Consider the following 26,954-nt stretch of genomic DNA (forward strand, 5'->3'; position numbering starts at 1 on the left):
TATTGCGTTAATTACGTAATCACGCGCTTCCAGTGACAAAAAAATCATGCATAAAAAACACCAGAATTTAAATATTAAAAATAAACTTGAGAAAATATCAAAGAAATCTTGTACGTATCATGTACCTACATAGTTCAAAATTTCTGTTGTATCCTGATTGCAATTCTAAAATCAGGGGTTGAATCCATCCAGTAGACACAATGCGGCTTTCTTCTACAAACAACAAACCTAAATACACTACTCTTCATGGGGTGCATGCTCAAACAAAGTTGAAATGTATTTGTAAACTAATCAGTCACTTACTCAATTGTTGTCGGGTTTTTTTTCTTAATTTAAAGGTCAAATTATTGAAACAATCAAATACTGGTTTTAAATTCATCTCTCTCGTCAACACGGTTTCACTGTATTTGCTAAGATTTAGTACCGTACTTGTCTAACTGGTGCTAATAACGATTTTGTACCGTACTTGTCTAACTTAGTTTTGTACTTGTCTAACTGGTGCTAATAAAGATTTAGTATTATACTTGTTTAACTGGTACTAATAAAGATTTAGTATCATACTTGTTTAACTGGTACTAATAAAGATTTAGTAACGTACTTGTCTAACTGTTGCTTATAAAGATTTAGTTTTGTACTTGTTTAACTGGTACTAATAAAGATTTAGTATTATACTTGTTTAACTGGTACTAATAAAGATTTAGTATCATACTTGTTTAACTGGTACTAATAAAGATTTAGTAACGTACTTGTCTAACTGCTGCTAATAAAGATTTAGTAACGTACTTGTTTAACTGGTACTAATAAACATAATAATAATAATTAGACTAGTTTCTGGTTTGTCAGTTCTAGTGACTGATGTAATTCTTATGAATAACTTAAAAATTGTTATAATAACTAAATAAGGAATGTCAAATAAATTAAACGATATTATTAATTATTACCATAAAACCGATTTGAAAGTCACATAATTAAGAATGCTAAAATACCATTTATTTATTAAACTTGTTTCGCCCCCAGAAGTTGTTCATGAACACCGATGACTTCTCAGCCGTCCTAACGAACCCTAAATATGGAGGAAAGGCTTTGTCGACGCTGGACATGGTAGAGTCTTCATTCTTGATGATTAGAAACCCATTTGAAATAAAAATGTATCTCGGAACGGCTGGTATGGGTATTAACACTTTTATTGATAAGGAGAGAACAATGTTTCGACCTTCCTCGGTCATCTTCAGGTTCAGAAAGAGTTGTTCTCTGTTTATCAATAAAAGTATTAATACCCATACCAGCCGTTCTGATATACAGTCTTCATTCGTTCATCTGGTAGGTAATGCTCCTTGTTATCTAAATTTGTCCCTTAAATAACAGACCTGTGTATCTTATGCAGTTCCATCAAACTTATCAAATTTCAATTCGCTACGACCAAGTTCAGACACTCACCTGTTCCGCTGACTCTGTTGTCACCACTCGTCTCCGTCACCGACAACCCTAATATGGGTCCGGCTGGAAAGCAGTGAATGGAGTTTCCGGTGGCCACGGTTCGTAGACCTAAGGCGATGGCGTCCTCAGCGGCTTGCTGACGTTTCAAGGCCACTTGGGCGGCCATAATCCGCTGACGTTCGGCAATGAGGTTGCATTTGGCACAGCCACAGTCCCGGAATCGACAGTGTCGCTTGTGGCCCTTGAGCCACGATATCATACCATGGTTACGGCAGCGAGCACACTTTGGCCGGCGAACGTGTTCCTCGCAGGGCGAATCTGCCATTGTGGTTTGTTCAACCGCTCTACCAGTTAGGTTCATCACCTCCCTTTGTTCAGGCCTTTGGGCTCGATTGAAACAACTGATTAACCTGCGAAATAAATCGTTATATTTGTGAGCCTTGTAGGCTATGATTCTATTTAAATCAACATTAAAACTCCTTAATTTCAGCGAAGAAATAATCGACTCACGTGAAAAAAACAACACAAAAACGATAGCCATGACTCTGATTGGCTATTAGCAGTCATGTGACCTTTTTGGTTAAAATTAATTTTCTTTTAATTCTGAAATATCCTATTGTAAACAGCGATTACTGATTCTAAGAGATGATTATGTAACATTAAATTCCATTTTTATTATTATTTTTATTTGCTTTTACTCAATTTTCATTATTTAATTCACTATCATGTCAATTTTCTAAGTTTTTATATTAAACTTTATTTGTAATTAAGCACAAAGCTACACAGTGGACTATTTGTGCTCTATCCACCACAGGTATCGAAACTCATTTTCTAGCGCCGTAAGTCTGCAGACATATTTTATATTAAATGCACAGTTAGCAAAACAAACAAATAATATATACGCTTATCCGGTGAAGCTTAGGCCCGGCATGGTGGTTAAGGCATTCCACTGGTAATCTGAGGGTCGCGGGTTCGAATCCTCGTAACATTAAAAATGCTCGCCCTTTCAGCTGTGGGGGGGGGTTTATAATTTGACAGTCAATCCCACTATTTGTTGGTAAAAGAGCATCCCAAGAGTTGGCGGTGGGTGGTGATGACTAGCTACCTTCCCTCTAGTCTTACACTGCAAAATTAGGGACGGCTAACAGATAGCCCTCGTGTAGCTTTGCGCGAAATTAAAAAAAAAAAAAAAAAACCAGTTTTGCATAACCTGAAAAAAAAGAGTTTATTTTAAAACGTTTTCAAATTTCTTTTGTTATTTATCATGTGATTAATAATGTCGAAATCTCTTATCGATTAGCAAAATTTCGGTTTTATTTTTCTTACTTTGTAATAGATACGTGCAGCCAATCGCACATAAATGCAGATTTGACGTGTAAGAAAAGGTGTGTTTGCTTTCTTTCACTTTGACTTCCACGTGGTTTGTTTATACATACATATGTTGTTTAGTTTAACTTTAGCCAACTTCAGTTAACTATGTTAACTTTGATTAAAAAGGTTTTATAAACGGCTTCACAGCCACACGATAACTAAATACGGTTATACAGTCACTTAATAACTAAATACGGTTATACAATCACTTAATAACCAAAGACGGTTACACAAACATTCACGATAACAAAAGCGGTTATACACTCACTTAATAAATAAAGACTTGTACAATCAGTCACAACAAAAGATAGTTAGTTATACAAACACTCACAGTAACTAAAAACGGTCACACAGTCAATTATGACAATCAAACAACTGACCTCAGTCCACTAAGATACATTAGTGTTTTTCAACTAATCAAAAGAAACCACGTTCTCTGTCCATCTACACGAGAAGCACATTTTGAACGACGAAACATTTCGGATCAGGATGTCTTAGTATATGAAACTGACAATGTGTTACATGGTAACGAATGAACAGTTATCGTCCAATCACGAATCTCGTTTTGATCAAAGCACATTTCTGACGTATTGTGTATATTCCAGTTATGATTTGATTTGTAATGTGTAAAAATAAGCAGATACTGGTTGTTATCGGATTCAGAATGACGAGGAATTACTACAATCAAGTGATATATATATCGTCTGTTGTGTTTACAGTTTGACCTTTTGTTCTGGTGTGTTGAGTGCAGAGCTACACAATGGGCTAACTGAGCTCTCCCCACCATGGCATCGAAATCTGTTTATAGCGTTATGAGACTTGCGGCTGAGCTACGACGGAGCCCTGACCTTCGTATAACCAGTGTACGAAACTTAGAAATCAAATAGAATGTTACAATAAGCATAATATCTCACTATTATATTTAGATATTTTATCAATCTGTCTATATCATTATTTCAACATAAATAACGACAATGTTATTTGCTTGATCTTATACGTATAGTTGTGTTTTAATTGTTCGTCTTGCTTTGGTGACACAAATATAATAAACAAGGAATTTTCTCCCACGTATCCTAACGCAATCACAAACCTACAACCCATGCATATTTCCACAGTCACAAACCTACAACCCATGCATATTTCCACAGTCACAAACCTACAACCGACGTGTCTTTCTGCAATCACACACCTACAGCTCATGTATCACTTCACAACCACAAATCTACAACTCATGTAATACTCCACAACCACAAAACCACAATCCATGTATCTTTCCGCAACCACAAACCCACAACCAAAATGCCGTTGAATTACAATGAAACGCATCTCAGAACGGCTGGTATTGGTATTAACACATTTTTACTAACAAAGCAGAGAACAAACGTTTCGACATTTTTACTTCAAGTGGGTTTTTCGTCATCAAGAACAATCTAACATCTTATTTTCAGAAAGAGGCCGATATGTTTGGATATTATACTGTTCATTCTAATAAATTTTTCAATTTTAACTTTAAAACTGAACAAAAAAGTTCTAGCGCCCCAATCTTTAACTCAAGTTTCATTGTTAAAGTACACAGGAATCAAATTAATAAAACCACCGAACAATTTTAACAGCAGCCAAAATAAATACTTTATTAAAATCTACGTACTGCTTCCATTTAGTAGCAAAAATATTGCCTGGTAATTATGATTTAACAACGTTATAAATCCTATAAAACACGAACGTTTATACTGAAATGGCTAGACGTGACGTAGCTGTTAACATGCGATAGTCTGAATGCAGGAGTCCCACGAACCACGTCGCATTTGAAGTAACGTGTGCGTTATAATAGTGACAGTCAAACACCACTATGAATTAGAATAACCTAAGAGTTGACGATGAGTGTTGTTTCTTAGCTGCTTTCTTTTCCACTATCACTCAAAATCAGGAACAGCTAACCCAGATAGCCGTTGTATAGCTTTGTGTATTTATCCGAAACAAACACTACAGAAACACATTACATTAAGGATACTACAGGCAGTGTTATGGTAATACGAATGTATGCTTACATAAAAGCAGCTTTGGATCGATTTATATCCTACCAATACTGACCGAGAAAGACAAGTATATCACAGTCAGATCGCTATACTGTTACACACGTAACAATCTTAAGTTTCACTTAAGACAGAACGGCCTCCTTGCGTCACGGAACATCCGACTACCGTACTTACCTGTTGATAAACTTACCGGATTTCCTTAGTGTTCTTGTACCACGGAACACCGTACTTAATAAGTGCTGAAGTTGCCGGTATAGCCGATAGAATTATCTTCTTCTACCGCCAAAAATCTGAATAACCGATCGTTAAATTGACCAAATTTCGCAATAGTATGGTTACCTCGAATCCCACTCTGATGGCTCATCAGTAGGTTTGAAGGCTTATAACGCTAAAAATCAAGTTTCGGCACCTACGGTAAACATATTACAGTATTTTATACCTTTGTTCGTAACAACAAACGTATCCACGAACACCGTATTTCCTCGGTTTTCTTGTGCAGCGGAGCATCCAAATACAGTACTTACCGATAGTTAAGCTTAGAAGTTTACTGTTGTCCACAGAAACCTAATTGAAAATCTGTTCTGACACAATCGAATTTTAACTTCAACATCAGACGAATAATTTACTATATTATAACGTCATAAAATGTTAACACAATTTCCTATATTTAAACGTTAGACAATGTCAGCAAAGGTTCATATATTGTAACGTTAGAACAACGTCAGATAATCCCGATATAATTGTATGATGCGTTAAACTTGTAATTTAAAGTCGCTATAATATCGATATAATTGTAAGAAGCTAAAAAGGAGTTTCTGTTGGTTGCGTTATGCTTGGAAATGATTGATTCCGAAAACTGAGATTTTCTAAAGCACTCAGAAATAGCCACAACATCATATATAATAAATCAAAAACTGTTAATTACGTTTCCAATTGTTTGACGAATACTTACTTTTTTCGATGTGACAGCCAATACAGGAGAAGTTTAATTTCTGCTTGATATTAGCATTTCTCATCGGTACTTGTGGAAGCTCGTGCTGCGAACCTCGAGTCGGGGCGTGGCGTGTTGCTCCGCCTTCCACGCTCACTTAGCACCGTGTTGCTTAAGGTATTTGCGGATTGGCCATTAAAAGTGGCAAACGGATCGTTACAGTGTTTCAAAAACGTGGAGGCAAGGCCTAATGATACAGTTGTCTTTCAAGCTTTGAGGCTGTATGGGGGATAAAAGTTCTGAAGAAAACGAAACGAAATTATATTCGTGATATAAGGTGTAATTAGAGTGCTTTCAAGGCCATTGTCTTATCAAATAAAATTTTGTTAATCCACAATGATACAATAATTATAATAGTAAACTTTCTGTGGCACTCGATATCAATTATAATAAAATGTTTTTATTGATAAATCCACTCAAACAATAATACACTTTAGTGAAACACTACCAGTATTATGTAGTGTGTACTACAAAGGACAAAAAGTATGCAAATAACAATATAAAATATGTGCTACAGAGGCTACAGGTTATACGACTACTACTACTAATGATAATAGATATAACATTCTACAGATATGTTAGCCTTTCATCTTTATAGGATACATTTTTTGTTATTTTATTTACATATTATTACCACAAGTAATAGTAAATTTGTGACGGGATACACCTGGTGTACATTAAGTGTTAAAGCAAACATGTTGGATTCTAGAAACCCTTCGTCATGTGGGGTCCAGAAGGAAGTTTCGTTCACGTATAGAACACATATTCTGTTAATACTTAAAGTATGAACTAAATTAACACCATAATAAGCTGATGCTCAGTAAGTTAAGGAGAGAAGTAGAATTGTTGTAAGCTGAATTTTAAATGTAATAGAATTGTTGGTTTTAGTGATGATATTGAGGTCAAAAGGTTTAATAAAATAAAGCTAAAATAGGCAAAGAATGTTAAGGAAGGGAGATAAAGTGGTCTAGAATATTTTCCAACTGGACTATATATACAGGATAGCATGAAGACTTATATTAGGGTAAAGTAGTGAACTACTAAGTGTATTAACATAGATGGTTACTTTGCACAAGTTTTAGGATAAAGTAGTGAATTAATAAGTGTATTAACTATGATGGATACTTTGTACAAATTTTAAGACTAAGTGGTGAACTAGTAAGTGAAATAACTATGATGTTTACAAGTGTTAGGGTAAGGAAGTGTACTAGAAAGTGTATTAACTACGATGGTTAGGGTAAGTAAGTGAACTAGAAAGTGTATTAACTATGATGTTTAATTTCTACACGTTTTGGGATAATGTAGTGAACTAATAAGTGTATTAGCTATGATGATTACATTGTACAAGTTTAAGGGTAAAGTAGTGAAGTAGTAACTGTATTAACTATGATGGTTACTTTGTACAAGTTTAACAATAAGCTAGTGAAGTAGTAAGTAAATTAACTATGATGGTTACTTTGTACAACTTTTACGATAAAGTACAGATCTAGTAAGTAAAATAACAACGATTGTTACTTTGAACAAGTTTTGGGATAAAGTAGTGAACTAGTAAGTGTATTAACTATGATGGTTACTTTGTACTACTTGTAGGGTAGAGTAGTGAACTTATAAGTGTATTGACTATGATGGTTACTTTGTACAGATTTTAAGGTAAAGTACTGAAGTGGTAAGTGTATCAAATATGATGTTTACTTTATACAAGTTTTAGGATAAGGTAGTGAAGTAGTAAATATCTTAAATATAATGTTTACTTTGTACAAGCTTAGGAATTGGCAGTGAAGTAGTAAGTGCATTAACTATGATGGTTACTTTGTACAAGGTGAAGAATAAGGCAGTGAAGTAGTAAGTGTAATAACAATGATGGTTACTTTGTACAAGTTTAGGAATTGGCAGTGAAGTAGTAAGTGTATTAACTACGATGGTTACTTTGTACAACTTGTAGGGTAGAGTAGTACACTAGTAAGTGTATTAAGCATGATGGTTAATTTGTACAAGTATTAAGGTAAAGGAACGAACTAGTAGGTAGTGAAGTAATAAGTGTATTAACTATGATGGTTATTTTGTACAAGTTTTAGGGTAAAGTAGTAAGTTTATTAACTAAAGTGGTTACTGAGTCCAAGTTTTCAAGTGAAAAAGGATGTAGTAAGTGTATTAGGTATGATGGTTACTTTGTACAAGTGTTTGTACAAGTTGAAGTAGGGTAAAAGATTTTTCTTTGAAGAGAATAAGTGTATCAACTATGCATTAATATGATTTACTTTATACAAGTTTTGGGATAAGGTAGTGAAGTAGTAAATTTATGAACTATGATGTTTACTTTGTACACGTTTAAGAATAGACAGTGAGGTAGTAAGTGTATTAACTATGATGATTACTTTGTATACGTTTAAAAATAAGGTAGTGAAGTGGTAAGTGTATTAACTATGATTGTTACTTTGTACAAGTTTAAGAGTAAGGTAGTGAAGTGGTAAGTGCATTAAGTATGATGTTTACTTTATACAAGTTTTTGGTAAAGTAGTGAACTGGTAAGTGTATTAACTATCATGGTTACTTTGTATATTATATTTTTACCGTCACACATCTAAACGTACTTTATCTTAATTACCAGTCTGTTATTAGATCAAAATCAGTAACTTTGTTGAAAACAATGGTTAATAGTAATTGAAGACCAATCTTATTAACAGGTGATGGGGATAGAATCTGCGAAAATTAGTTTTAGTTTATCTGTGCACACGTGTTTCCATTGAAGGTAGGCTTGTCTGTGTAGTTTTTTTTCTTTAAACTACCCCCACTCATGCACACGATTTTGTTAAGAAGTGGGGAGGGGCGTATCAAATGTTTATTTTAACGCTTTAATTCAATTTTAGCAGTGAATTATCGACCATTTTAATCGATTTAGCGCTTGTATGACAAAATAACCAGCTATGTTTCAGAACTGTGAATAATTTTAGTAATGGTTTAAGCTAACTCCGAGAGGCGTTAGGTATTCCTATACCACGTGTGTTTTTCTTTCTGTGTGGAGATGTGGATCGTACACCTATAATAATGCACAAACACTTCGCACTTGTACAAACACTGCTTTAGACCTACCGCGGGTTTGGATAATGTCTAAATGTGAAATAATTTACTTAATTAAATGATACTAAATATTACACAGTCTGATACGTACTTCACTCATTAGGTAAACATACCAACATCCCGATCACGTGACCCAGGGGCCAAGGCTCTTAGGCCTGTTTCCCAGAACACTTAAAATTTTCCACAGCCTTGAATTGGAAAATACAAAGTTTGTAATTTTACACCATATAGATCTATACTGGTGATATTCTCGGCCTAAAAGATAGATAAGTCCACACCCTTTAAAGTATCTAATATATTTGGTTTGTCTATAAACATGGTAAGAAAAAATGGAAAGTATAACATTTTCTATCTTCGTGTTCGTATAAACTGTTACATGCTGTCTTGCTATTTGGTCGTATTAAAACTTGTACGTATTCTTCAGAACTTTTAGTAGCAGCAAGTAGGAAGATAAACCAACAGTTAAATATTATGATAGTAGCAAGTCAAGATGATAAACCGACACTGAAAGACTGTTGTAGCAGCAAGTAGGAAGATAAACCAACAGTTAAATATTATGGTAGTAGCAAGTCAAGATGATAAACCGACACTGAAAGACTGTTGTAGCAGCAAGTAGGAAGATAAACCAACAGTTAAATATTATGGTGTAACAGCAAGTCAGGATGATAAACCGACAGTTAAATACTGTAGTGGTAAGTCAGGATGACAAGCCAACAGTTAAAGGTGACTGTTGACTTATTTTCTATGTATGATAGCTTTGAGTGTTGATTTATGGTCCATATATGTTACTGATCTAATAATGGCAAAAACATGGTTTATTCGTATATGGTAATCACGGGTAAACCACAAAGGGAATGATGACGTAAACCTTGGACATTTGCAAGATCCATAATAAGACAAATGTCATGTGCTTTATCGAAACAGCGAATAAACCTAAAGTGGATAGATTAACATTTCTTCACAACCTGATTATTAGATGTAATGGGTAGATTAACATTTCTTGAGAAACTGATTTACTAGATGTAGTGGGTGGATTAATAGTTCTTGAGAACCTGGATTATAAGATATCCTAAACTTCTCCATGTCGAACGGTCTGTTACTGATGTAATTCTCAAAACGCCATATTAATTGTAAATTCATTATTTATAATTTACTATGAATATATGTTTCAGTCCCCCGCTAGTACAGCGGTATGTCTCCGGATTTACAACGCTCAAATCAGGGGTTCCATTCCCCTCGGTGGGCTCAGCAGATAGCCCTTTGTGGCTTTGCTATACAAACTGTTATGCACACGATTTTGTTAAGAAGTGGGGAGGGGCGTATCAAATGTTTATTTTAACGCTTTAATACTGTAATAAGTATTACAGATAAGTAATATTATCTGTAGTTAATTATGATGGTTACTTTGTACTACTTGTAGGGTAGAGTAGTGAACTTATAAGTGTATTGACTATGATGGTTACTTTGTACAGATTTTAAGGTAAAGTACTGAAGTGGTAAGTGTATCAAATATGATGTTTACTTTATACAAGTTTTAGGATAAGGTAGTGAAGTAGTAAATATCTTAAATATAATGTTTACTTTGTACAAGTTTAGGTGTTGGCAGTGAAGTAGTGAGTGTATTAACTATGATGGTTACTTTGTACAAGGTGAAGAATAAGGTTTTATTTTAGTAATAAAATATTGCACATTGTGCAATACTTTGCACTGTTATCAAAGTGCATAACTTACTTTGTTTAAACGTCTTACTTTATTGTTGTTTAATATAATATACAGTCAGTATATTACACAAATAATATAGTGTAAACTATATTAACTATAGTTTATAGTTATAAACTATAACACACACATATATGTTTCATTATGTCCAGTAACATTATTATAATATACATATTTATTATTTGTAGACAATAAGAACGAATATTCAATTACCAGACAGTAGCGATAAACTGTGACTTTTTCTTGGTCTCTTGATAAGAAGAATATATTTATTTTACAGTGCAAGTTTATCTTTATGGAGAACAGATTAACTGGAAACGATGACCTTACAAGGCCTGGTGAGACAGATATCTTAGGTTAACTTATATTAACTGCTCTGGTCTTGAACAAAAGTAGGTACGTGTAAAATATTTATATCACTAATGATGCATTGACCAGAACAATATGCTAGTAGCGGCTATAAACGTTATGTAACTTTAAATAACAATGCATGCATCATAGGGTTAACATGTACAACTTACTTTGTTTATTCGTGTTACCGTATTGTTGTTTTATGTAAGATATAATCAATATAAATTGCTTTGCTTATTTGTGTTACTGTACTGTTATTACATGTAATGTATAGTTACTAGAAATTACTTTATTGTTGTTTTATAGAATATATAGCTAGTATAAATTTCTTTGTTTATATGTCTTACTGTATTGTTGTTTAACATAATATACAATCATTCTAACTTAATTTGTTTGTACGTCTTACTGTATTGTTTAATATAATATACAGTCATTATAACTTACTTTGTTTAAACGTCTTACTTTATTGTTGTTTAATATAATATACAGTCAGTATAACTTACTTTGTTTGTACGTCTTACTGTATTGTTTAATGTAATATACAGTCATTATAACTTACTTTGTTTAAACGCCTTACTTTATTGTTGTTTAATATAATATACAGTCAGTATAACTTACTTTGTTTGTACGTCTTACTTTATTGTTGTTCAATATAATATACAGTCATTATAACTTACTTTGTTTGTACGTCTTACTTTATTGTTGTTCAATATAATATACAGTCATTATAACTTACTTTGTACGTCTTACTGTATTATTGTTTAATATAATATATAGTTACTATAAATTGTTTTGTTTATTTGTGTTACTATATTGTTATTTTATGTAGTACATAGCTAGTATAAATTTCTTGGTTTATTTTTACACATTATCTAGTTGTGGTTAACATCCTCTTAAAAATTGAAAAGACAAACGCAATGATTTCTACATAGGAAGACATCTCAGGTATGTCTTCTCTCGTCCAGTTTGGTGGACGCTTAAGGATGTAAATAAAAACTTCAAGCAGTTGATACACTACCTTGTACTGATAAATATATTCTACATTGCACGTGGGCAGCGAAATACTCTCCGCCCTTCTGCTGAGCCAAAAGTTGGTCTGCACAGAGACACTGAGATCTAGCTTTCTTTGTTCTGTCTCCGTTATTTGTTTAACAAATATTTGAATATAGTTTTTATTCTCATCTTCGGACATAAGAGCGTGTACTTGCGAGACAGTGCCGCCGTCAGGTTTCAGTCTCCACAAGCTGAACAGGGTTTTGGACAAACTAATTAGGGAGAATGTGCTAAAAGGTTTTATCCGCGTGGTTTTAAAATCATTGAACTTGATAAAAAAAAAGTGTACAAGAAATGAAGCTATGGTAATGTGTCGGCCAAACAATCGTGTCCTACACGGTTTTTAAATTATTTTTAACTGTCACTTACATAATGATGTATGAACGCACTTCGTCGACTTCTGGAACTGAGCTTTGTTTTCTGTCAAAAGTTGCTACTGGGGCATACGACTGAACGTGTGTTTGAATCATCTATATTATGGTTTATTTTCCATTATCTATCAGAAGTGACCACTATGGGATACAGTACTTTGTGTGTTAGAATCATTTAAAATGTAGTTTATTTTCCACAGTCTATTAGAAATGGTAACTATGGGATATGGCAGTATGTGTGTTTTATTTTACATGTGTTCTTAGCTGATATGTTCGTTCAGCTCACAAACTCCTTCTATTCGGTTAGACAATTAAAGAGTAGACCAGCAATCGGCGGTTTGTAGTGTTAACTAAATAATAAACATTTATAAACATTTTAGATTGTATGTTCTCGTGCAATGTGTTGACATCACAGGATAACTGACCTCAGGGGTTGAATAGAAGTCTTACGGCGTTAAAGATCGGGTTTCAATACCCGTGGTGGGCAGAGCAGAGATAGCCCGTTATGTAGCTTTGTGCTCAATAACAACTAACCAACTGTTCAATCAAGGTGAAGTTCCTTGTAATGAAGACTCTGTAAAACATAGAAAAAAATTAAAATTCTTTTCTTGAAGTTAATAACCCTAACATTTTAAACATTCACCACAAGTTCTCGAGTTAAAGTTAAATGAGAATGAGAAAAACAAATAAGAAGGTAAATTGATCTCGAAGGATTAAAAGGGAAACACTTAACCTTGCGCCGTCTATAGGCAGTAACTTAAAAACTGAGCTGTGATGTACCGCACGAGCTTGTTGTCGGCACGAGAAAACAAACACTTTATTAATAGGTCCTACAACTTGATAAAACTGGTTGTCACTAGGCCCAACATCACAGCCTGGTGAGTTAAATAGAAGTTTTTCTAGACCGAGGAAGTACTGTTGCATAACAAGCGGAGAAAAAAAATCTTTAACCACATCAGAACATTAGGTTTAACATCCATCTATATGTTTGCTGTTTACACTCTGAACTTTTACATATAATATACCTTTCCTGAAGCAAGAGGTTTAGAAGAAGGGAGTAGAAGTTGAACCACGATTCTGTACGTTTACCACGTTCACTGTCAATTCAATCGCTAAACAATTATTCCTAGAAAGCTCCTTGTCGCTTTAATCAACGAACTACATTCTATAGTTCCAGCAAGTGCCTTAACTCTTTAATCACAGAATTAAATTCCATATTTCTACTACATACCTTATCACTTCAATCAGTTGTCAGGTTTTGAATATAGATTGGGATTCTTTTACAGTAGGTATATGTGATTTGTTGGCGATAAATTTCAACAATAAATGGACAGCACACAATCTACTTGTTTTAATATAATGTATTTAAAACAAGTCAAACGTATATACAAAATTATTTACACTATACGATAGCACAGTTATATCTACAATTGTAAATAATTATCTTTTTCTTGTTAAAAGTCCACACAGATTGGATAATTTACTATAGAACCCAACTAAAAAGAGGAATTATTTTTCTCTGCTTTGTATATTACTGCACAGTGTGTATTAGATTCACTTACGTTACCCCGTGGGTTGCCACTGTTGTATCCAGAACTTTAAATAATTGTCTCATTTTCGTCAAAGTCCACACTTTCTGGTTCAGTTACTTTAAAACATTCTTTGACAACATAAATTATTCTCCTTTATTTCTGTTATGACAATACGAGATGTGAAGCTCGCTTTAAATATTGGCCGTTATGACTAAACAAAGAATCACACAGTCCAACTTCCCTTTCACTAATTTAATGTTTTCTGACTTTACTTCTTTCCTTGGTTATCGCATTTCTATCCAAAGCTTAAAATAATTGTCTCTTTTTTTCATCAAAAATCCACACAGGCTGGTTCAGTTACTTTAGGTTCTAACTGGCAAGACAAATTATTTTTCCTATCTCTGTTGTTACAATACCGACGGAAAACATTATAAAAATCACTCGTTAAGACTGATTTACATGCTGTAAATACTTCACGTTTTCTTTCACCAACTAACTTTTTTCTATCTTCTTTAAGTTATTGTATCTGCAAGTTTTTATAAAACGGGACAGAAAAATTTTCACCTGTCTAGCATTCTAGTAGCAACAATATAACACATAACTAGAGAAACTGTAGAAAGCTTCCAGTAAGATGACGTCAAAAATATTACTAAAGCCTCGTACAACAATGAAACTACATACACAACTTACGACTCGTGCATAGTTAAGTAACAAAATAATTACTATTACTTTTAAAATAATTAACTCTCAACACTCTTGTTATAGAAACTAAATAATCATTAAATATTAAATCACCGGATAAAGTAAGTAATAAATATTTAGCTAAACAGTATTGTACATCCAATATTGGTGAACACTTTCCAGGTCTACCAAATGTCTTATCAAGTTAATCAAAGAACAAACATTCATACGTCTACCAAATGTCTTGTTACGTTCATCTCAAACGAAACGATCCTATAATTTGCCATTTAGCCTGCGACTTTAATCACAGAACATTCCATAGTTCTAGTGAGTTCCTTGTTACTTTAATCACAGAACATTCCATAGTTCTAGTGAGTTCCTTGTTACTTTAATCACAGAACACTCCATAGTTCTAGTGAGTTCTTTGTCACTTTAATCACAGAACATTCCATAGTTCTAGTGAGTTCCTTGTTACTTTAATCACAGAACATTTCATAGTTCTAGTAAGTTCCTTGTTACTTTAATCACAGAACATTCTATAGTTCTAGTGAGTTCCTTGTCACTTTAATCACAGAACATTCCATAGTTCTAGTGAGTTCCTTGTCACTTTAATCACAAAACATTCAATAATTCTAGTAAGTTCCTTGTCACTTTAATCACAGAACAAAATTACATTGTTCTACAATTACCTTGTCGCGTTATAAAACTAAATAAGATGGTTCAGTTGATCTTTAAATATCTTGCCATATTTTGTTGAACTGAATAACAGCAGTTTTACTGCAATTTCTATTAAACTAAAAATAGGATTATTTAATTTTTCTATGTACCCTTTCACTTTTATTAAAATCACAAACCAATATGATAGCTAAATTAGTGATTAAGGTAGTAGCAGTAATAATAGTCATGTTATAATTAACTTAATTATCGTATTACAGTGATGATCAAGGTAGTGGTAATAATAAAAATATTCATGTTATTGTAATGATTAAATAAGTTCTCACAGTTATAACAATGATAGTATTCATATTATAGGAATGATTAAATACGTTGTAACTATAATTAAATATAGAATGATTAAATACTGCTCATAGTTACAACGGTGACAATATCCACATTTGGTTTTGTTTTTTTTGAATTTCAGGCAAAGCTACTCGAGGGCTATCTGTGCTAGCCGTCCTTAATTTAGCAGTGTAAGACTAGAGGGAAGGCAGCTAGTCATCACCACCCACCGCCAACTCTTGGGCTACTCTTTTACCAACGAATAGTGGCATTGACCGTCACATAATAACGCCCTCACGGCTAAAAGGGGCGAACATGTTTGGTGTGACGGAGATTCGAACCCGCGACCCTCAGATTAAGAGTCGAATATTCACATTATAGCAATGATTAAATACGTGATCATAGTTAGAACAAAGATAATATTAATACTCCAGAGAAGCAGTCACGTGAGACTTTTAACGTGGTTGTTATTGAAACTGTTTCTCTTATAAACTCATTCTTCAACTTGATTTATGTCATGTGGAAAGTTTTTAAACAAAATGTTGAAAAAAAATTATAAATCTTTCAAGAGGTTCTCATCTGTATATTCACAACAAACAAACACAATCGATTAAACTCTACATGTATCCATGACTAACGTTATGAGACCACTGAAGGTTAGCTGGGAATTAAGTTTATAATAATAATGGTGTTAGTATATCATCTATATTTAACATTTTTGGTCTACCATGAGTCTGTGAAGAGCGACTTCTTGTGGCAGAAATAAAGATTACTCATATCTACACATTTAATCTCCATGTCTGAACATGTAGAAGTGGGATAGTACCTAGGTAAACAAGGATTCATAAACATAATGAAATGACGTATTTATAGTGGAATGTACCACATACTTCGATAATAAATGAATCACTCCATTATGCTTGTTGCATACTATTATTATTTTAACATAATGCGCTTCCTTACTCAAGCATAGAGAAGTCTATAACACCTTTGACAAGATTTATTTACTAACAGCATTCTATATTAACTTAACATATTGTAAAAACAAACAAATGAACATTGAAGAAAGGTAAATTCTTACAGTATTCAGTTGAAATGATAAAGGCAATAAATAGATAAGGTTTCTTTCACTGAATGGACACACCTCATACAACAGATAAGGTTTCTTTAACTGAATGGAATGGACGGAGTTTATATAGTGTACGAGGGTTCTTCATTCAAGACAGAACGCCATGGTTTACTTACAGAAATATCGAAACGAGAATGTTATAGTGTTAACTCTTTACCGTATAGGTGGTACTAGAATTATTGGTATCCAGAATATTATACTGTTGGTACTTACTGTGTAGTCGGTTATATGATTACTGGTATCTAGGATATTATACTGTTAAGTCTTACAAGCTAAGAATGTTCAACTGCTCAAACAAGCCTTATGAGTACGGTTACTATAGGCCTATTCCATCAGAACAAATCCATATGATACATTTAAATGCTTTTCCTGCCATCTATTGAATAATTCTGTAATTAGAGTGGATAATCCAATTTTAAAATATTTATTTCGTTGTTGTTTTTGTTTTTTCTATATTGCGACATCCATGACAGAAAACGTTATATATAATGTTTCAGATAAGTGTAAAAAGAAAAATAATCGGAAAGACACTGATTAGTGTCACCGTTTGTGTTTTCGTGGAACTGTCTTCAACAAGCTGTAGAGCGAAACGTTGAGTGTTTAATAAAGTAAAACCAACAACTTGGTGTTATAACGTCGTTTATTTCTAGTATTAATATGTGTTGTATACACCAGTTGGCATTACAGAGATAACAAGATCTTCACTTGTATTATTATTATAGTTTAATCTATTGTTGTAAAGATATAACATTTTTGTTTTCGTTTTTATTGTTGCTTGGCAACTTGTAACTCGAATTGTTCTCTAAATCCAGTTGGTTATTTATTAAACGTCCTGAACCTGTAGAGGGTAATAAACCAAAACCAAAAGCTTGCATATTAAAAACTAAGATAATGTGATAATAATCTAAACAAATCACTTAATACAAATACCCCATATTGTTACAGGTTACACATGACCTGGGAGATTGTTTTTTTTTCTCTATTTTTATGTATTTAACATTAACGTATAACCTGGCAAATATGATGGGACAGGTATTATCCCCTCAGACCATACCATAATCTCACATTTCATAGCAAACTAAAATAATTACATTTTGCAAAATCAAGCTTGACCAACAAACAGGCATAAAAGTTCAGTCAATGCAGTCAAACGTTTATAAATTTCTTTGTGAACCAATCAAAACCAAATCATTCATTAAATAAATTCGTGGCGTATTCGTATAATAATTATTGGTAAAAAATTAGTTAGATTAACAATTCCAATACATAGAAAAGTCAGTGAAATATATACAATAAAACTGGAAAAAATATTTATGTTTTAAATAGAGTCTTCATTGATTAAAGAGGTTTGTTGTTTATTTAGAATGTTGTTGATATAACAGAAAATAATTTAATTCAGAAAATTTAGTCTATATTGAATCGATAAATTTTATGCGCCTGGCTTTAGACCAGCTAAATCCTACACTACGTCTTTAATTTAGTCTTATTATATCAACACTTACTACTCTAATAAGGTTATAACAACTGAACAATGAAGTGGAAATGTCTTCAAATGTAATAGAAAAACACAGAACATGCCGTCAAATGATCAAAACCTATATAGTAGTGAATGTCGTATAACTGTGTACTACCATTCAAGTGTTCAATACAATATATATCTGCAATTATATACCAACAACGAATGTGCTTTGTAACAACATGAAACATTTGGAATTATTAAAAGGCCTAATTCAAGTCTTGAATCCATAAAGTTATGGACCTGACAACACGTTCATCGTATGCAGCCAATTATGGGAAAATAGTCGTCCACAGGTAAAGCTAAATAATTTATAAGATGCGGGTGGTGAAACAAAGAATAAGTGAATAAAAAGAAAAGGTTATGTTCCCAACCATAATACATAATCAAAAGCAGCCAACCATTAGGCCTACCTGTGATTGAGTTGTATAAAACCGAATATTTTACCTTTTCTGCTATTTGGGTGTTATAATGTTACGGTGAATTTCACTATTCGTTGATAAAACAGTAGTCCAGAGTTTAAGGTGGGTAACGTTGATCAGCTGCCTTCCCTCCAGCATATCACTGTTAAATTAGGGACAGCTAGCACAGATAGCTCACCTGTATCTTTGCTCGAAATTCGAACCAAATTAAGCCCTATAATAATTTTATATGTGTTCATTCGCTGTTGCACAGCGTTATTAATGTATAATTACAGATACAGATTATTTTTCCACACTATTTCGAATGCTTGTACGCATATACCGACCAGTAATAGCTTTGTATTTTTACACTTTTCTTTGAATGTCTTGTCTTCGAGCGTTGTGGGATTACATTTTAAGACACACACTCAGATAAAAACCGTGTATTTGTATCGACAATAGGATAACGGGTATTATTGTTATTGTTTTAATAACCCGATAGCTGTCTTCGTTCTTTCTTTTTGACTTAATTGTGGGTTGAATTGTAGAACAGTGCATCAAAGTATGATTGACACCAACAGATGACAGCACAAAAATAGAAAAATAATCACGTTGAAGAACTAGTTCTTTTGTAAATTCAATGACACCTTTATATTGTAATATGGACTAAATGATTTGTTTTAAAATGTATATATTTATATAAAATTAAAGTGTATATATGTATAATAAGCACTGATGGTATCACCATTAACAGTTCCAGTTGTCAGCATGATATCATATCCGATGTTTCGGGGATATGAGACAAAATCCACTAGCAATTAAATTATATCTTTATAGTTTGTTTGTTTTTTATACTAAACAAAAGATATTTTTACAAAATAAAATTTTGATTATAGGTATACGTTAAAGATCGTTGGTTACTCTTGGTATCTAAGTAACTTTAATTATACTCAATAAAATTATATTTTTCGACAGATAGACTAATTTCAACAAGATAGGCTTGTATCTATATGTTTAAAAACGGCTGGTATGGATTCAGAAACTTTTTTATGCACATAAAATTTTCAACCCAAACCAGCCGTTTTAAAATATACATTTTTCTCTACAAGTGGGTTTTCTCGTCATCACGGATTATAGGCTTGTCTCTACTTTTCCGTATTATACTTAATATATTTTCAAGATAAATGTAAACGGTTGGGTATTAAGAACTGCTGACGTAGGGCTTGTTATTTTCTTTAATATAATTTAGTCGCGTTTAATATCTTTTTGAAAGGGCGGATATTAGAAGGTTCATTTAGTGGAAATTCTAGTGTGGTTTCATTTCTACTTTAAGAACTCTAAGGGTAACTGCCTAACCAGAACTGGGTGCAGATAGTGAAAAGCAGTGGGAGTTGAAAGTTGTGAGTGTAAGTTACTCAACTCCATATCCTCAATTGAATTTCCTGATAGCTTACTAGTTTTTGGATTTTGATGTTTTTACTGTAGACTTTATCTGTTATGATATCGGCTGTGACTGAGCAGCTGTGGGTTCTTTACGATATTCACTAATATTTATTTTAATTTACCACTCACTCTTTTTTCATCATAAATTTACTATTCTGTATATTACCACAGTACTTCCAGCTGTAAACTGTGATACGACATTTTAACGGAATATTCAAATATAATTTAATATGTAGTTCCTTCAATACCAAAATAGAATAACAGCCACGTTTGATTTTATTCAAATATGACAATGTTGACCTCACGTGCACTAACTGAGAATACTGAGAAGCACATAGCCACGTGACAGTCCCTGGCGAACCTTCTTTCTAGTGGAACTTTGGAAGACATGAAACAACATATAGTATATGTTAGAAAGATTTTAAATATTGTTCTAGTATCACAAATACTGGGGAGGGGGGAACAAACATCGACCCACTTAAAACAACAAAATCAATCAGTAGATTCATGTTTAAACAGTAATGTCTCACGCTGAAATCGGGTTAAATGTATGGAATTACTGCGCTAAAATCCTGGGATTCGCCGCGGTTGATACAGTAGATAGTGACTTTGTTCTTAGAGAAACAAACTAGATACAGTCTTGTTCTGTGCGCACTTCGGGTTCACACATAAATTTCATCTTTCCAGTCTACACAGTGACTTAAAATTTAACTTTCATTCTTAATATATGTAACATAGATTTAGTTCTAAAACATACAAGTTCATTGTTCTGGCTACTGAAATGTTCTCATTTTATCCGTTTGATATTCTCGCACATTCTCAATGCTACTACAGAAACAACATGTACTTCAGACAAATCTTGTTGAGTGTATTCCAAAAGTCTGAAGACGATATTACCGTCCTCATAGAACACTGAAGTATACTGATGTCGTTGTCAATGGTCCAACACTCGTCACGACTTAGTTCTTTCTGATCTCTTTGTACACACGTGCCTTGAGCAGTCCCCAGAAAACAAAATCCATTGCACTCTTGACATCTTGGGCCAATTCTTGGAGACGACATCTGCCAATACAATGTCCTGGGAAGATGTCATTCAACAAAGTGGTAGTTGTATGATGACCACGTGGTTGTTGACTTCAACATTCATATAACAGTCTTGTCATTCAAATAATGGTTCTCACACGTCACAACGAACCATTCACACACATTTCATAGTGAACAATTCATATGTTTGTACTACTGTCTAGGTTATACCTCCCTAGTTTGTGCAGGAGTTATGTTTCGTATCGGTGCTATTTCACCTTGTCCAAAAATGTCGTGAATAGTTCGCCAAGTTTTATCGATGTCTTACGGATAGATTTCCAAGGATTGGTATACATCTTGACTGAAGAAGCAATCCACAACTTCTCAACTGTGGTTGGTCTCCAAGGGCATTCCCTGTCATCTACCAACTAGAATGTTCTGTTATTATACCAACTTTTTTTTTGTTACTACACCAGCTAGAATGTTCTTTTATTATACCAGCTATTTTGTTTTTATATTAGCTTGAATGTTCTGTTATTACACCAGTTAGAATGTTCTGATATTAAACCAACTAGAATGTTCTGTCTCTAAATCTGTATCATTCATCGTTTGCTGTTATATTATAAGGCAGAATATTCTGTTTTAAAAAAAAAGATTTCAAAAACTCTAGTGAGGTTTATACAGTTTCAAGAGACGTTTTTTTTTTTCTTCAAACTACATATATCCATCCATAATTCTGAACTGAGAAGTTCAATGTAATTATACCAGCTAGAATGCTCTGTTATTATACCAGTTAGAATGTTCTGTTATTATACGTTGTTATTATATTAACCAGAAAATCTACCGCCAACTCTTGGACTACTGCAAACGAATACTGAAAATTTTTCCTCTCATTGCACACTTCACCCCAAAAGCACGAAGGGCACTTTTTCTCATAGGGCACAGCGGCAAGTCTGCGAAGTTACAACTCTAGAAACAGTGTTCCAATACTCATTATGGGCAGAGCAGAGATATGTAGCTATGTGCTTAACTACAAACATATGCAACTCCAATTATGGTCCTTTGAAACTATAATACGGCACACAAGGCAGTGAGTCACGCCTGGTCCAAAATATATATTTAATTTCTGCATTAATGAATAATGGATTCTACATTTATTTTATCGTTAGGTACTTTGTACGCATGCGCCATTGTTCGTAAGTAATCACCATGAGCTATTTCTACATTTATTTATCAAAGAACAACAAATATATATGTTTAATATGTTTCTTAACCTCCAGATCTAGAGGTGTTATAGTAATAAACCCCGAGGAGTTTAATATGTTTCTTAGCCTCCGGATCTAGAGGCGGAGGCGTTGTAGTAATAAATCGTGAGAAGTTGAATATGTTTCTTAACCTCCGGATCTGGAGGTGTTATAGTAATAAACCCTGAGAAGGTGAATATATTTCTTAACGTCCGAATTTGGAGGTGTTATAGTAATAACCTCGATGCAGCGGTTCGGATGAATTTTTTTCAATTTCAAAAAGTAATGGGCAACATTAAGACACCTAACACATTTATGAATTCGAATGAACAAAATTGAGTAATGTGTTATACGTAACAGGTTACGTGCTAATTAAAGTATAAATATTGTTTGCTAAACGTATTATGGGACTGCATATACTTGATTTTGTTTGTTTTTGAATTTCCCGCAAAGATACTCAAGAACTATCTGCGCTAGCCGTCCCTAATTTAGCAGTTAGTTACCACCACCCAGCGCCAACTCTTTGGTTGCTCTTTTACCAACGAATAGTGGGATTGACCGTAACATTATAACGCCCCCATGGCAGAAAGGGCGAGCATGTTTGGTGCGACGGGGATTCGAACCCACATCCCCAGATTGCGAGTCAAACGCCTTCACCCACCTGGCCATGCCGGGCCACCATATACTTGACCATTCAAAGAAGCGACTTTTATAAACACAACGAGAGATTTTAGTTTTACCAGAATATGGCGGTAAAACAAAAGTACAAACGAGTACAGTGAAATAATTATAACAGAGATGGCGGGGGCCCAAATCCCTGCCTTCCTTTTCTTCATAAAACATTGTCCACGACACATGATGACAAGAAACCCACTTCAAGTAAAAAATATCTTCTAACGACGACTGGTATGGGTATTAAAACTTTAATAAAAATAAAGTACAGAACAACGTTTCGACCTTCTGAGGTCATCTTCAGGTTAACCTAAGAAGGTCGGAATGTTGTCCTGTACTTTATTTTAATTAAAGTTTCAATACCATACCAGCTGTCTTTAGAATACATTGTCCACGACTGCTTCAAAGCATGCCCGTATCCACCCCTTCATGAACACAGAGACGTGTCGGGTTTTACAGTAGAAAGCAACAGCTGTGGTAAACTATTTAGTATTGATGTATAAGAATTAACTGTTTAGTTGCAGAATTTAAAAGTGATTATTAAACCAATTGAACAGGAATTAATGGATTTGCTTCCTTCTCATTTCTAAGTTATGTGCCCCCGTAGTCTCCCTTAAAACAGCCTTGTGTTATATTATTTGCCATTTTAATGCTTTCTGTACATAAATGAGGAATATAAACATTACACAGAAGAGGAAGATAAACAGGTATTCGATAGGAAGATAAGTACCATCTGCATCATAATTTGTCGAGTTTACAATGTGTAGCAGATAAAGCGCTCTCTGTAAATTTGTTACATTCTCTGTTCCAAAAAACGTTACTTAATTTGTTCGTGGTCTTTGTTGTTCAAGTAATTATAATAATTTTATACAGTAGAGGGAAAACACTCACATTTGTTTTACACTAGTTTAATGGGTTTAGTATGTAATATTGTTCAGGGAAAAATAGCTATACCAGATGGCGCCACTTAGTATATTTTTTAAGGTAACAGATTTAAATTCTCGCGCGAATTTTCGCTGAAGATACGCAACCGAAGCACTGTATATTGTTACAAATGACCAAGATTTCGAAAACAATTAGGCAACTCAAAACATTGTAAACTATTCTGATTATGATAGCTCACGACATTGTAAACTGTTCTGGTTTAGACAATTCAATGCTTTGTGAATTATTATAATTAAGACAGCTCAAGACTGAACTATTCTAAGAGAGATCAAGACATTATGAACTGTTCTAATTAACACAGTTCAAGACATTGTGAACTGTTCTAATTAAGATAACTCAAGACATTGTGAACTGTTCTAATTATGATAACTCAAGACATTGTGAACTGTTCTAATTATGATAACTCAAGACATTGTGAACTGTTCTGATTAAAATAAGACATTGTAAACTATTCTGATTAAGACAGCTTAAGGCTTTACGTATAAGACAAAGTTGAGATGTATGAATGAATCAACTCAAAGCAAATGAGATAGTTGAGATAAACACTTCGATGGTTAACGTTTAGGGTATGAAGTAAAGGATGCCTGGAACATTGAAGAAACAGTTATACAGGTAAGTGTGGGTTTGTTGGTGAAAGAACATCCTTGTTGGCAGTGAGTATTATTGACCAATTGCATTACCTGTAGTCTATCACTGATAAATTAGAGACAGTTTTTGTTCAATGAGTTCGCTAATGTTAATTTTTAATTTATCGAAACATTTCTCCGTAGAATAAGAGGGGTTGGATTTGTCTCACTTTTGAATAAAAACGATTTGACCCCAAGTAGCACAGTGATATATCTACGGACTAACAACATTAAAAACAGGGTTTCGATACCCGTGGTGGGCAGAGCACAGATAACCTTTTGTGTAGCTTTGTGCTTAATTCAAAACAACAAGAAACGAGTTCTTTGTTACTGTTTGGTATTAAGTACAAAGACTACACAAAGGGCTGTTCTCTGTTCTGCCCACCACGGGTATCAAAACCCTGATTCTAGCAGTACAAGTCCACAGACATACCGCTGTGCTACTGGAGGCATTCTTCTATAAAATTGTTAAAGTTGTGCAACAGGTGCCGTTATCCAGTTAGCTTCTCACTGGTCTATTTCTATTGGATAAAAGTTATAGACGGGTATTTCACATATGAATATCGAAATATCACTAGCACCTACACTACATGGCCAAAAGTATGTGGACACCCATTCTGCCACACCCATTGCTAACAGGTGCATAAAATTAAGTATACAACCCCGCAACCTCCATTGACAAACAGTGGTAATAGAATGGGTTATACTGAAGAGCTCAGTGACTTTCAACATGGCATGTCAAAGGATGCCACCTTTCCAACGAGTCAGTTCGTCAACTTTCTGCCCTGGTTAACTCTAAGTGCTGTTACTGTGAAGTGAAAACGTGTAGGAGTAACAACAGCTCAGCCACAAAGCAGCAGACCACACAAGCTCACAGAACGGGACTGCCGAATGCTGAAGCGAGTACAAATCGTCTGTCCACAGTTGCAACACTCACTACCGAGTTCCAAACTGCCTCTCGAAGCAACGTCAGCACAAAAACTGTTCGTTGGGAGCTTCATGAAATTGGTTTCCATGTCCAAGCAGCCGCACACAAGCCTAAGATCATCATGTGTGATGTCAAGCATCAGCTGGAGTGATGTAAAATACACCGCCATTGGACTCTGGAGCACTGGAAATACGTTCTCTGGAGTGATGAATCACGCTTCAATATCTGGCAGTCTGACAAACAAATCTGGGTTTGGTGGATGCCAGGAAAACTCTACCTGCCTGAATACATAGTGCCAACAGTAAAGTTTTGTGGAGGAGGAACAATGGTCTGGAGCTGTTTTTCATGGTTTGGGCTCTTTAGTTCCAGTGAAGCGAAATCTTAATGCTATAGCATGTAATGACATTTTAGAGCAGTGGTTCCCAACCTTTTTGATGCCCCGCACGCCTAAAAAAATTTTAATGTTCTAGCACCCCTCACAGTAATTATTTATTTAATAATAAAGGTGAAGGTGGCCAAAACAAATGTTATCTCACACCCCCTGGAACGCTATCTCGCACCCCTGGTTGGGAACCACTGTTCTAGAGAATTGTTTGCTTCCAACTTTGTGGCAACATTTTGGGGAATGCCCTTTTTTATTTCAAAATAACAATGCCTCCGTGCACAAAACGAAGTCCATAAAGACATGGTTTGCCGAGATTGGTGTGAAAAAACATGACTGGCCTACACAGAGCCCTAACCTTCACCCCATCAAACACCTTTGGGACGAATTGGAATGCCGACTGTGACCCAAGCCTTCTCTCTCGGCATTAGTGCCCAACTTCACAAATGCTCTTGTGGTTGAATAAAAGCGAATCCCCACAGCCATGTTCCAAAATATCGAAGAGCCTTCCCAGAAGAGAGGAGGCTGTTGTAGCAACAAAGAGGGACCAACTCCATATTAATGACTGGAATGAGATGTTCAACAAACACATATGGGTGTGATGGTTGGGTGTCCACACACTTTTCGCCATGTAGTGTATATTGTTTGTATCACCATTGTATCATATCGTCAGAAAGACGAGCAGTTTTTCCAAGAAGAAAAACGGGGACAATTCTTTCCATTAATTTGAAATTTTTTAATAAATTTGAAATAATTTCTTTTTGTTTAAATTTACTACAATTATTGAACTACACAAAGTATTAACATTGACATTGTTTGAAAAATAATTTTACTTATTTTGGTGATAGACACAAAATAAATGATAAAAACAATGAAATTATCACTAAAGAAATCCTTTAATTATTCATTTAATCTTAATTAAAATGGGCTACTTCATCCCTGAATTTAATCAAGAATCAATAACATTTTCAAATATATTGCTTTTAAGTTTCATCATACCTTTGAAACTGTGTAGACATATTTGTG

General features: G+C 34.1%; 1 protein-coding gene across 6 annotated transcripts in view; it reads right to left on the bottom strand.

Moving 5' to 3' along the window:
- The window catches only part of LOC143257167 (doublesex and mab-3 related transcription factor 3, truncated-like), a 50,662-nt gene that overhangs the window by 15,924 nt on the left and 7,784 nt on the right, over nt 1–26,954 (bottom strand). For 2 of the 6 annotated variants that reach the window (XM_076515502.1, XM_076515503.1), the window contains 3 exons: nt 12,833–12,981; nt 5,797–6,054; nt 1,438–1,847 (listed from right to left, as the gene is read on the bottom strand). In XM_076515502.1, coding sequence (XP_076371617.1) covers nt 1,438–1,798 — 361 coding nt within the window. In that variant the 5' untranslated portion in view covers nt 1,799–1,847; nt 5,797–6,054; nt 12,833–12,981. The other 4 variants (XM_076515505.1, XM_076515504.1, XM_076515506.1 and 1 more) reach the window with 4 other exon arrangements.

The sequence above is a fragment of the Tachypleus tridentatus genome, chromosome 7 (genome assembly GCF_004210375.1).
Source record: "Tachypleus tridentatus isolate NWPU-2018 chromosome 7, ASM421037v1, whole genome shotgun sequence".
NCBI classification, from domain to species: domain Eukaryota; kingdom Metazoa; phylum Arthropoda; class Merostomata; order Xiphosura; family Limulidae; genus Tachypleus; species Tachypleus tridentatus.